At 32.8% G+C, this 14180-nt stretch overlaps 1 protein-coding gene across 1 annotated transcript in view; it reads right to left on the reverse strand.

Moving 5' to 3' along the window:
* The window catches only part of LOC140431542 (kin of IRRE-like protein 2), a 1293538-nt gene that overhangs the window by 1062943 nt on the left and 216415 nt on the right, over nucleotides 1-14180 (reverse strand). The window contains exon 2 of the mRNA XM_072519445.1: nucleotides 414-600. Coding sequence (XP_072375546.1) covers nucleotides 414-597 — 184 coding nt within the window. The 5' untranslated portion in view covers nucleotides 598-600. The remainder of the gene's footprint in view (nucleotides 1-413; nucleotides 601-14180) is intronic.

The following is a 14180-nucleotide window of genomic DNA, read 5'->3' on the forward strand; positions in this document are numbered from 1 at the left end:
AAAACTTGCACAACTGTACCCAGGCAGGTAAGAATGTACACTAACATGAGTTTGGTTGATAGGGAGAGGTACAGAAAGTGGCGATAGAAAACTAACATTTATTTGTAAATCTTGAGTGAATAATTCTGTCGACCGATAGCGACTAACGGAGGGTTAAATATATATTTTATGAAACTGTTGTATATACTAATATGATAAAGTGACAAGAAAACAAATATTCCTAACCCTAGAATCCTTACCTTATTTTAACCTTCATTTACACTAAGCATCGTAAAATATGCTACGCTGAGAAACACGATTTTCCTATCGATTTAAGTCGAAGAAGAAACTTTGCACACTACCACTGAAATAATTTAATTTAAAAAGATAACTTAGTGGTAACTATTAATGCTTTTAGTATAAAAAAGACTTACCTCTTACTACCAGACGAACAGGATGACTAGTAAGTGCATCTTGGGTATGAAAATCACTCGCTGTAACTTGACATTCCCAGCTGCCGTCATCAAATTCCAATTGAGCTGCTCTCACCCATATTGAACAATCACCATTTTCTTGGTTGGTGCTTGCCCATTCGTATTTGTGTGGATACATACCCATTGGCTGTAACAAAGTGCAAAGAAAATTAGTATTTTTATTTACAACTAGCAAATAATACAAATTTAATCAAAAAACAGTCAACTTTCCTGAGAAGAAAAGTTATAACTTTGTAAAGGTAGCGGGTAGATAGCCTTTTACGTTCCCGGTAGAAAATGTACTTCAGGGATGCGAACCTGCCCGCGTGAGCCATAACAATTGAAGTGGGTAATTTTAAAATTCCTAAAATTAACATAGAAAACTATTTTTAAAATAATTGCCTGTACTATACTCTATGTGCTATCTTTATTGCCAATATTTTTTGCATGAGGTTATTTCTCCCTATTCTTATCGGCCCTTAGCTCGTACAATGAGAGACATGTTGTTCCAAACATGAATATAATTCGTATAAAAGTGCTTGTATTGGCTTTACCAGTTGTCAATAAGTCAAGAAATCTATTTATCACAAAAACATTATGCCGCAAAGACGTTTAGAACTAGTGCAGCTCGAGCAATTAGTTCGTTTGATCCAACAAGGCATAATTCAACAAGAGCTATGAGGCTAAATGTGTCGCAAAGTGTGATAACTCGTGCATGGAATCGATATGTAGCAACTGGATCTGCAACGTACAGGCATGGAGGAGGAAGAGCACGATTTATAACTCGTCGGCAAGACCGTTTTGTAGTTCTGACGGCAAGAAGAAACCCAACATTCACGGCTTCCAGAATTAACAGTATCTTGAGGCATGCTACTGGACGAGCCATGTTCAGTCAAACTGTCGAAAGACGGTTACATGCATCCAATTTAAGGGCTAGACGGCGCGCTACCCATCCACGACTAACTAGGGAGCAGCGTGCATGCAGATATCGCTGGGCGATGGAACACTATCAGTCGAATTTCGAAAATTGGAGGAATTGTCTCTTAACTGACGAGTCCAGATTTCATTTGTATACGAATGATGGCCGAATATTGGTGTGGAGGGAAACAGGACAGCGTTACAATGAAAATTTGAGAGTCACAACCCTTTTTTTTGGAGGTGAATCCGTTTGCGTGTGGGGAGGCATATGTTTTGAAGGTCGCACGGACTTAGTCGTCTTAATTAATGAGACAATGATTAGTACACGATATCGAGACAGAGTCATAGTACCAATAGTTGTTCCATTTTTTTGGTGCTATCGGTGAACAATTTGTTCTGATTGATGATAATGCTCGTCTTCAGCGTGCTAGAATTGTCAACGAGTGTATAGAAGCTCATGGCATTACAAGAATGGAGTGGCCACCGTGTTCACCTGATATGAACTGCATTGAACATGTTTGGGCCGAAATGTCTAGGCAACAAAACAGACTCCTTCAACTGCCCCAAACCTTAGATCAGTTGGCCAATACATTACGCGCGATTTGGGAACGTATATCAATAATTTAATAAGAGGTCTTCCAAATAGAGTTAGAGCACTAAGGCGACACAGAGGTGGACCCACACACTATTAATTTTGCTTTTCGGGATATTGGAAATTGAGCAGGAATAGAAATTTTAGGTTAATTTTACAATTTTTGTTTATTTTCTATTTTATTTTTCTTAAAGAATTTCTTTCTTTCGATTCATCTGTATGAAAATACGAAGTAAAAATTAATCTTTATTTATATCACTCCATTTTTATATTTGACTTTATGAACAAAAAATAAAATACACATTTTCATAATATCCACTTAAATTGTGGAGAAGTGTACCTAGGAAAAATTATATCCTAGACCCATTCTCTCATCTAAATACCAAAGTTTCCCTTTCCATATCCTACTCCGATGTCGGGCGGCGGTATCACCAGTACCAAGATAGATCGTAAGGGAAATAATAGTAGATCGGTCTATTATTGGGTACTAGAAGCTTTAAATTAACCAAATGATTACCGGTATAAGTAATCCCCACTTAGTGACCAACAGCTACAGGTGGAAGAACCGACACATGGTGGGCACTTCATTACCCTGAAGCTAAGAAATTACAACGCAACGTCACCACAATGCAACAGGCTCAAACTAAAGCATGCCCAAAAAATTATTTAACTAAATAATTATATAATAATTCTTTTTATTAATCCATTAGCAATATATAAATCTTAATAATAATTTTAAATTTGTTTTTAAATGTATTTTTAATATCTTGAACATCATCTTTAAATGTGTTGTTATTTAATACACACGTAATCACAACATTTTAATTATAAAGCAACAAAATCAAATGTCAATTCCTTACATACTTTGGACACACAACTAGCGAAAAGAACAAATAAGCCTAGAAAAAATGATCGATGATTGGAAGGTTCACCAATCAAGGATTCAACCAATCAAGGTTCACCAAGGAGAAGCTCCCACTCTCTTGGTGAACTAAAGCTCCCACTCTCTTGGTGAACTAAATTATAGGAAAAAATTTTTATTAAAAGTCCTTTATAAAAGGTATAAAATTATACCTTTTAAATTTAAAGATATAAAATATATTATATATATTATATACCTTTTATAAAGGATTTTTAATAAAATTATTTGTTATATATGGTATACAGCCAAACTACAGGAACTTTGATTCCATGTGGATTTTAAATTATAGAAATTATTGGACACAATTTGTTTAAAAGTAGCCAAAGACAAAAAATTATGAAAAATCCACGATTTAAGATTCAACAAACAAAAGAAGAAGAAGAACCTTTAATACAGTTAAAATTAACCTGCATTACGTAAACCTGATTCCTACATTGCAGGCAGGTAAATACCTTGTTTAAGCTACAATTGTTTGAGCTCAAATGAAAATATAAAATAAATACATTTGCACCTGCCTCGACAAAAAATATTGTTGTTGCTTGTTATTTTTGTTCACATTGTTCTAAATATAAAACTAGTATTCTAAAAATAGATAGTCTTTAGCCGCAAAGTTTTATAAAACAAAACCATCCTCATGTTTAAAATAAAATTCCCATACCTTCCTTCTGGAAAGTTATCTGGTTAACCTTGAATCAACAAATATCTGTAATAAATGGTTACTAATAGTTTACCTGTTAGGAAACATTAGGTTTAGTACAGGGATACTATAAAAACGTGTTTGTGGTGACTATTAGATCAAAGGGAATGATATTTTAAAAATTATACATCCCAAAATCTGATCAAATGTTAACAAAAGCATTAAATCGAATTTTTAAAGACGGGAATGTCTACGAGAAGACAAGACAATGTCGAGAGAGATAAGGAGATGAAAGAAGTCGCAAATAAGAATCATAAAGTGAAACTTCTACAAAAATTTAGAATATTATATCAAAAAAGGCTACATAATATATGTTACAGATGAATGAAGAATGAAGTCCAACAGAAATGTATCAACACCTAAATGAAAAATAAACAAAGCTGCAAACCAAGGTTTGCCGCTCTAATAGGTATTAAACAACACAAGAATAAATATTTGAAGAAATACATTGACGACCTAGAAGAGATAATTAAAAGGAAAAAAGTACGTTTCATAAATGGCTTAACGACAGTACCCCAGGAATACGAGAAGAGTATGTTACCCTCAGACAACAAATGAAGCAAATAATAAGGCTTAGGAAAAACGATTACAAGTATAAAATGTACAGAGACACAGAAAACAAGACAGAATATAGCATATTATCAAAAACATTAAAAAAAATAAGAAGTTATAAACAAAGTAAAAATATTATACAAATAACTATAACAAAGAAGTGGACAAAGCATAACGGAAATAATATAACACAACATAAAGGAACATTTAACTTAAGCCCAAAAGAAAGCCAAAAATAACAAGGCACCTGGACCAAGAAACATAAAAAAATGGAACTATCGAAATATGAAGGCCTAAGGATCGCGTCATTCTTACGAGTGCTGTTCAATAAAATAGAAGCAGGAGAGGAGATTGCAGAGGAGTGGAATCTATTACAAATATCCTCTATTTTCAAAAATGATAAAAAAGGTCATCAACTAACTATAGAGAAATCAGTGTAATGCCTTCAATAACACGAATCTTTTCCATAGTAATAAAAGAAAAAATGAAACAACACATGGTATTATAGCAAAGAAGACGACGAATTCATAATATATTCATCATGAGATAGGAGATGGAAAAGAACAAAGGGAAAATATTGAAAGACATATGACCTTTATCGACGTGGAAAAAACATATGACAGCGTGCCCAACAGACAACTATGGGAAGCAATGAGAAAAATGCACGTTAGAGAGAAATATGTGAATATAACACAAAGAGTGTATAAAAAAACCGAGGTGCAAATAAAAGTAGGCAATGCAATAATAAAAACAATCACCGCAACAAAAAGTCTTAAACAGGAATGTGGTCTATCACCTACACTTTTTAATATATAATATATATATATATATATATATATATATATATATATATATATATATATATATATATATATATATATATATATTGATCAGGCTTTGAAGGGATGGTATAAAAAATGCGGAACAATGGGCATAGCAGTAAAAGAGAATATATTACATTAACTACTTTTCGCAGATGACCAAATCATTTTTGCTTAAGACAAGGAGAATATAGAGTGTATGATAAGTAATGAAAAGGAATATTATGAGCTATGGAGACTCAAGATAAATATGTGTAAGACCGAATATTGATGTACTGGATTCGATGTTGCAGATTTGAAGTTTAGTAGAAGATACCATTGAGTTGTAAGACTTAAGTATTTAGAGTCAATGATAAGCAGGGAAGGTACTTGTATAAAATATATAAAAATGAAAATAGCATCAGGAAAACAAGCCACAAAACCACTTCATAGGGTCATATGGAATAACCAAAGAAAATAAAAAAAAACTTTCAGAGCATAGTGATGAATATTACCCTATATGGCGAGGAAGCTGTAACGATTTAATGCTTACCACATTGGGTATCACTTATAGGGAGCTGGAGATAGGGTGAGCAAACAAACCAAAACGTTTGCGAACGGCCACTCTTGTTTTGGTTGGAGAGCTGGATCGTAAGTAAGTGAATAAAGGAGGGACTGGAAAGGGGTAACTTCAAAGGAAGAAATCAAAAAAGTATTTACAGATATTTCCTGTACAACAAAACACAAGAAGGATCCTAAGCTATTTGAATTGGATGACGTTTAAAAGAATCCACTTGCTGGATAGAAAGAAAAGCTTTTTTTCCTAAAAAATATTAAACGATGGAAATCTTTTTAAAGGAAATAATTCTACAACTCCTGGTTTAGAGACAAACATTACATATTTATTGTTACTCGTCGTCCAAACCTTACGGGTTGGACGACAGTTATAACAATCTTACAACTAGTTGTAACTATTAAAATATATACTAGAAATAAAAATTATCTTAATTTCCCAACGGACCTTACATTGAAGTTAACCTTTAAACAAAACAGAATTCAAAATTATGGTTATATACCAAATGCCAGAAAAGCATAATACTGACTGTCATATGTCGTAATGAAATATCAAACCTTTTTAAAATATTAATTTAATATTGTTAACTTTATTTAAAAGAAGACTAATATGACAATTAGCTAATCCAAAAAACTTTATAATTTTAGTTTTTCATTAAAGCAATTTTTTTTATTAATGAAAAATTGTTTATTTTTACTTTCAACAATTTTAATAAAAAGTACCTGGTATTACTGGCTGATGTATTTCCTTGAAGAAAGTTTTTTGGATTGGAATTGAATAAAAAACACTGCAAACACACAACTGTGTCCCATGCAGACTACAAATAGTCTGGGGCGACCATTGAACACAAAATGGACAATTCTTGGGAAGTTGGACACTGATTCGGGCTTCGAATTATCCTGGATGACAACAAACTGCAATGTTCAAAACAAAAACTCGGCTACTCGATTTCTTCTTAAAACCATGTGGACGTCTCAAATGGTTGGAAACGCCGTCTTAAAAATCCCTCACGTAGGGCACAGCACAAACAATCGATGAATAACTCAACACAAACTGCCAAATAGTATCTTGAGCTCAAATTCACCTCTCAACGTAAAAAAATTGCCGGCTTAGAAGTCTACAAGCCGAAAGCTATCACTTCCAAAATCAAATCTACGAATAAAAAACAACAAAAAAAAAATTACGAATTTGAAGAAAAATCTGGACTCACATAATAACTGACTGCTTCCGCGGTCCATGGTCGAGTGACATCATTCTTCGAAAACGGTATAAACTAAACATAAACGGACAGATTCCTGTTTATTTAATGCGCAAAATATCCTAAAGCGGCATCACGATCAAAAGAAATACCTAAGAAATACCAATCTGTGTTACATAAACAAACTAAAAAGGTTTATATTATCAATGTCAGCGACGCAAAAAGATTGAGAATATTTTTCGGTGTTTTAATCCATACGAGAAAAAATCGAAATGCTACATCAATACGAAATAAAATATGAATAGTTGAACTGGACTTAATAAGAAAATGTCTACAAATTACCAGAGCGGATAGATTAAGAACAGAGGAAGTATGGAACAGAATAAAAGTAGAATCTTAATTACAAAAAAGTTGGAAAACAGAGCCCTGCAGTAGAACGGGCATGTAAAAAAAATAACAGAACACGGGTGACCGAAAATAATATTGGACTGGGATTCGGCGAGAAAAAGGCGGAGAGGAAGACCTGCTACAAGATGGAAAATATAAATAGGACATAATATGATAGATAGAGACCTTAGGAAAGGTGAAGGGAAAATAAAGTGCTGTAGAAGACGTAAACGGCAAACTCATAATGAGAAAAAGCCGCAGAAGAAGAGAAAGGAAATGTCTATGAAGGAAATTTAGGTTACATACAAAAAAAATAAAATATTTATTTATAAATTCCTTTTTAAAATGTATAATATTAATAGATAAAATGTAATTTTCATTTTAATTTTTATTTATTGACCGTTCAAAGTATTATCTCCAACTAATGTTTAAAATGAATATACATATTTTAAGAATGTTAAAATACACTTAACTTTTCTGAGTGTACTATGCTGTTAAATCCATAAATTACAACAAAAACCTTTACCTTCGTAGTACGCCCTGGAATTTTTTAAACTGAATAAAAACCAACCGAAAAAGCAGAGCAAGTAAACAATGGTCCTAAATTTCGGAAGTGAAGTAACTGTCGGTCTTTATGTTAATGTCTTCTTACAGGAAGGTCATTTCTTTTTAAAAACCAAATGTACCGTTTTGTGTAGAAAATGTATGCAAATGGAAGCAATGTTTTAGGGTACGCTTCAGTTTACAATCCTTGCTAATGCGTTTCCTCTTCGAGCTACGGAACTTTTTGGGAACGATACAAATTATTGCGATACTAATGCTCGACTTGTTTGCTCATTGAAAATGTTGCCAACTCAAATTGGCAGCACAAAACGAGAATAGATGACTGGATATCAAAATTCAATTTGCACATTGTAGTTTACATAATGTACACATCATTCATAATCGATGCATCGTTACAGTAACAAGAGGTTCTTTCGAGGAACGTTACGCTAAAAACTTAGATAAGTGTTTTCGTTCAACAGTATCTTGTTATTATTAAAATTATTATTTTGATACTAGTTTTAACTTATTGTTAAAAGTGAACTCGTTTAAAGTGAATATCCTACTTTTATGGTTACTTTTATAGTAAGCAACTTATTTTGTTTTGTATTTGTTTAGATCTACCCAGTTCATTTTTCCGCAGACTTACATTAGTTCTATAGCAGTTCAAAGATTATAAGTTGTCCTAAACTTAATTCTGTTTCTGTTATATTACATGTTATATTACATTATAAAAAAATATTTAAATTCATGTTAAACTGTACCGACCAAAAAATACAACTTGGATTAAATTCGAGTATCTAGACGAGTGAATATCGTTCGCCGGCCGATCCGCCGAGTTCAATAGCTGTGAAACTCGAGTTAGAGTTAGAGATAGAGTTCTACCTAGTAAGTGCAATTACAACGTGTATATTTGAACATCTCCACGTATTTTCAGTTTTAACTATACTTTAAAAGATCCATTTTTTTTGCTTTTTCGCTTAATTAGAAACAAAAAAACGTTAATAGACTGACGAAAATTGATCCATTATGAAGTATGTGTAGTGTTAAGTGAAGTGTCAGGTGGACCATCAAGTACCTGAAAGAGCAGACAAAATTTTCTAAATCGTCAATTACAAACACTTATCATATTCTCATCAATGCTTCTGAATTTCATGAACAGTAATGTACATAATAATTACCTCCAAATTCCAAATTCTGATATGTCTCAAACTGCAGATAGTATACCCCTAGAAAAACAACTACATACGAATATATAGTAAAATCTATTTCTTAGCCTTCGTTTTCAAAGAAAAGCCAAGTGGTAGTCTCACATGCTGATAAAATCCTTAAATTATAATACTCCGTTTATGATATAACCAATGCTGTTGGTTCCAAACAAATCACTTTTGTTTCTAGAACATCTGGCAACAGAATATGTATTTATCTCCCAAACTCCAATAAGTAAGTCAAACAGTTAATAAAATTGCATCCCCATATTCAGATAAGATATATTACTCTAGATATTCGGAGACTAGTTTCCACTGCAAAAACAATTGTCATATCAAATATTTCCTCAACCATTAGTGGAACCAAGTAGATGCGTATTCTCACGTATAGATGCGTATTAGCTTTCAATGCTCAGTTTATGTTTTTTTCACGTCAATCAAGTTGAAATTGAAAACTTCAATAGTAATATCTTTTGAAGATAAGGAAAACAGAATTTTTTATGTACTCATAAAATGGAGATAAACGGACACCTAGCAAAGGCGTATGATACAGTTCCAAGACTTAAACTGTGGCAAGCTTTACAACAACTTGTCATTAGTCCATACCTTTTAGGAATAATCACAGAAGTATACAAGGATAACAACACTTACCTAAAAATCGGAAATAGACTATCAGACCCAATAAAAGTAACTAAGGCAAGGATGTCACCCTTACTGTTTAATTTATATATTGAGGCAGCCCTCCAAAATTGGAAAAACCACTGTTAGGGATTGTGAATACCCATAGGAAATGACGTACTGTTCTCCCTGAACTTTGCGGATGGCAAAGTCGTCCTAGCTCAAGATTTTCATGATCTAGAATTTATGATAAAACGTCTATGCAGAGAATAAATATGTAAAATGGGGGTTACAAGTCAGCATGAAGAAAACAGAATATAATAGTTTGGGAAACAGATGCAAGGTTTGAAGTAATGATATACGAGGACATGGAAATCGAACAAGTAGAAAAATTTAAATATTTAGGTGCACTCATTGATAAGAATGGCTTGGGAGAAACCAAAATTAAACACCAAATGAATCAAGGACGTGAAATTGTAGGATGTCTGAACCGCTGATGTTGGGATCGCAACATTTCCAAAAGGAACAAAAAAAGGATAGGACAAACCATCGTTAAATCAGTTCTTTGTTATGGCTTTGAAGTATGGACAATTAATGCAGACCTGAAGAGAAGATTGTTGACAATTCAAATAAATTATGTGAGAAGAAGTGCTAGAACATCAAGGCTGAAGACCAACGAATCTATAAGAAATAACATGAATGCTACAAAAACGGTCATTGACAGAATAGAAAGAAGCGATTTAAAATGGTTTGGACACCTATTGAGAATACCTGAAGAACGTCGTTGGTTTAAAAAACTTTACAGATGGAAGCCCCCTGGGAGAAGCAAAAGAGGTAGACCTCAACGTTCATGGAATGAAGGAATTAGACGATGGAATCGAGAGGTTTGGTGGAGGAGCATGCCTATCACCGGAAGGAATACGGCGATAGCCGTCTCCAAAATGTAATAATATATATATATATGGAGAAAAGAACCCTGCGAGATGGAGACTGGAATGACAGGGAAAATTGGAGAAAACGGTTGAGTGAAGGAAGACAGTGAAAACTGTGGAAATCCTTAGTAGTAGTAGTATATATATATATATATATATATATATATATATATATATATATATATATATATATATATATATATATATATATATGAAATTCAATCTTTGCAGATAAGTTAAATAGTAAACTCTTAAATATTGGGGATATCTGCAAGAAAGACTCTAATGAGTATCAATTGTTTCGCCGAACGTTTTCGCCAAAGAGAATTAATTGGCTTCTTCAGGGCTGAAAGAGAATTATAATTAGCTACCATATATTATCTATTAAAAAAATTATTGATCTTACCGTAACTTAGAATTGTAGAGTTAGAATGTCAAAAAATAAGCTAGTAACAACATAGTGGTGTTTTTTGTTACTATGTGCAAAAAAACGTTTTTTTATTGTTGAAAATGTATGGTAGCTTTGAACTTAAAACGCAAAGGTTTACCCAAGGTTAATCGAAAAACCCAATGTAACTACATTTAAAAGGAGGTAATTCTTTGAATTGTCGGCAATAACTAAATTTTTGATTTTTAGAAAGTTTAAATGTGAGGTTCTGTTATTACCAGAACGCATGTGCTGACAATTCAAGTAGTTCTTTTGAATCTTTTTGTCGTTAAGGTTCATTGGTAAAACCGAATGAAGTTAAATCCCAGTATAGGGAAATATTATTTTAGATTTTTTTTTTTAATTATATTATATTGTTCATGTATTATTATAATAAGAGATGTATCTAAGAAAAGCAAGGGAATGTTATCTTTTTTAGTTAATGAAAATTAGTTATTAAAGTAGTTGTTAATGGATATATCAGTCAAGTTAATTATCTGTGATGTTGTATTGTTCTTGGTATCTGATTTAAGTAAGAAGTGGTACCACACGTATTGAGGACTTTCTTTATTAGAAGGATTTTGTTTCCAACGTTAAAAAATGATACATTTAATCTTTGAAAACGAATTCTGACCTGGGGGCCTAAACATAAAGTAGTTTTAAATATCGTGCTTAATTTTTGTTTTATGTATTAATTACACTTTTAATAATATATTCCATATTTAATATTTTAACTGAAACAGAATTAACTTTATCTACATTCTTTTGAATTTTAAAAACTATAGAAGTATGATTAATTACTGTTCATTCTTATAGTTGTCTAATTAAAGCTTTAAATAGTGCATTCTGTAGCATAAATTTCAAAATTTTCAAGTTTTAAGATAAAATAAATTTATTCGGGGATCAGCTGCAAATTGCTAAGCGTGTAGCAAAGTGTACAAAGAAGATACTTTATGTTGTTATCCAATTAATATACAAGAACTTCCTCCGAGCCTCTTTAAGCAAAGTTACCCAACGTTAAAACATTTTCTATGTTATATTTCGAAGTTAAATACATAACAGGTAATAATTCAAAATTTTCTAAAAGCGCTAAAATGGATTCGTGCTCGAGAAGAACCGTAGGCTCGAATTTTCATTAAGAATAAATCATTAAAATACAGTGGAAAGTTCATATAAAAGACGTAAACCCATTTTCCCTTTTTACCCGATAAAACTCGTCAAGTTTGACTTGCACTTTAAAATAATATCCTTTCTAAAATTCGGGCCTTCACAATAGCCACTTTTGTAATTGAAGCTTGCGAAGTTCACAAAAAAAACGACACCGAAGTTGGTCTTGAATTTTAATTAGTCATAAAGAGTAATAGAAGCTTTAGGACACTAACGATGATGTATGGTTTTAAAGGTTGCTGTGTTACATTAAAAGCACGCAATATAATTTACACTCAGTGGTTTAAAAAAAACAGAAGAACTCTGCAAAATAGAATAATAAAATTTTACTTTACTAGTAAATATAGTCCTTTTACCCTATGACGGCCGATATGCAATTAAGATATGACCAGTGAGCCTCAAACAGTGGGGCGTTAATATTTAATTCCGATCGCTTGAAAAGTAAAAATATTTAATTTCCTGTATATTATGTTCAGTAATAATATTGGATTTTACTGTATCAAGGGCAAATAAAATGAATATAATATGTATTAAAAGAAGTGGGACGCAATATCTCGAATATTCGAAATTATTTGTCTATAACAAATGTTCATCAAGGTCTCTATAAGTCTCTATTTTGCGTAGAGTGAAAATTATGCGAATGGTTTTGCATGCAGTAAAATTGGAAAATACTTGCCAAGTTGCTGGTATGTCCAAATTTGAATATAACACATCCAAGACTTTACTTTCTGCAGACACTGTATTAAATATAACCTTGAAACAAATTGGCACTAAATCACATCCGAGTTTTTAGCAAAACAAAAGGTTTAAACACGTGTAGTACAGTAAATAATACGAAAGCTATTGAGAGTATGCAGTCCAGTAATTAGGCCGAAGGTACTTTATCGTTTAACGAAAATACACCATAAAGTCGGAATTGAAGTCCCGAAACCATTTTTCTGTTACTTCTTTTTAGCAACCGATTTGTCCTATTCACGTCTGATATTTCACTATCAGAGTCGTCACTATCTGAATTGTCTATCCGAATATTTAGAGGCCGGACCTCATCTATAACTCGCTTGGTTTAAAAAGACTAAACGATTATGTCTTCTGTATCATCATCATCAGCCTCTCTAAATCCGCTGCTGGACATAGGCCTCCCCTGTTTGTCTTCAAAGTGTTCTATATTGTGCTTGTTGTATCCAGTTTTTTGTTGTCTTTCGTAAGTCGTCTTGCCATCGTGTTGGTGGTCTTCCTCTGCTACGTTTATTGACTCTTGGTCTCCGTTCAACTAAATTGCGAGTCCATTTTCCGTCCTTCATTCTGGCAACGTGTCCAGCCCATTTCCATTTTAAGTTACAGCTTCTTTCAATGACGTCTTTTACTTTGGTCTTAGCTCGTAGATCTTCGTTTCTAATCCTGTTTCGCAGAGTGGCCTTTCTCCTAATCTACTCTTTTCCGTATATCTAATACAATTTCGCCATTGTTCTGCCTTTGTTTGTTCTAGCGATTTTTTCCATAAACTAATAACGCTAGCGGCATGTCTTGTTTTGGATGCATGTTTATCATAAAAATTTTTGGCTATACCCCAAACCAACTTAATTGCATTTTAGTGGCAATGGTAGGACGGAAGTCGAAGAACTTCATGGCCATATTTAAAAACCATTTGGTCAGTAACAAATTTATTTTGAATTTTGTGCTCTCTACACCTTTGAAGTAAATCGACTTTTAAAAATATGTCACTGTGATAGTTTTTTTTCTGTCAACCACAACTTTATTTCTTCTTTTGTCCAGCTGCTTGAAGAAAATCTCTCTTGTACTCTTGAGTGGTAGGATGCATTATCCAACACTATTATGTATGGTCGCTCCAATTTTTTTAACAAATTTTCTTCAAACCATTTTTCAAAATATGTGCATCCATATTTCCATGGTATAGGCATCATCTGTATTCTTTGTGAACGAAAAACTTAAAACAGCGTCAGGAATAAAACCGTCACTATATCCAGCATGAAGTATAATGGAGCGTTTAGCATTACCGGAATGACTAGAAGAATAATATTTCGTGGTGCCATCTTGTCAGGATGATCTGGACATATTTCCTTTAGCGAAAATCCAAGTTTCATCTAAAAATACAACTTGTCTCGAACTATCAGACGTTTTATTGTTTATGTATTTTTTTTAAATGCCACCGTTTTGAAACAACGTTAGAGAGTT

This window comes from Diabrotica undecimpunctata, chromosome 1, assembly GCF_040954645.1.
Source record: "Diabrotica undecimpunctata isolate CICGRU chromosome 1, icDiaUnde3, whole genome shotgun sequence".
NCBI classification, from domain to species: Eukaryota; Metazoa; Arthropoda; class Insecta; order Coleoptera; family Chrysomelidae; genus Diabrotica; species Diabrotica undecimpunctata.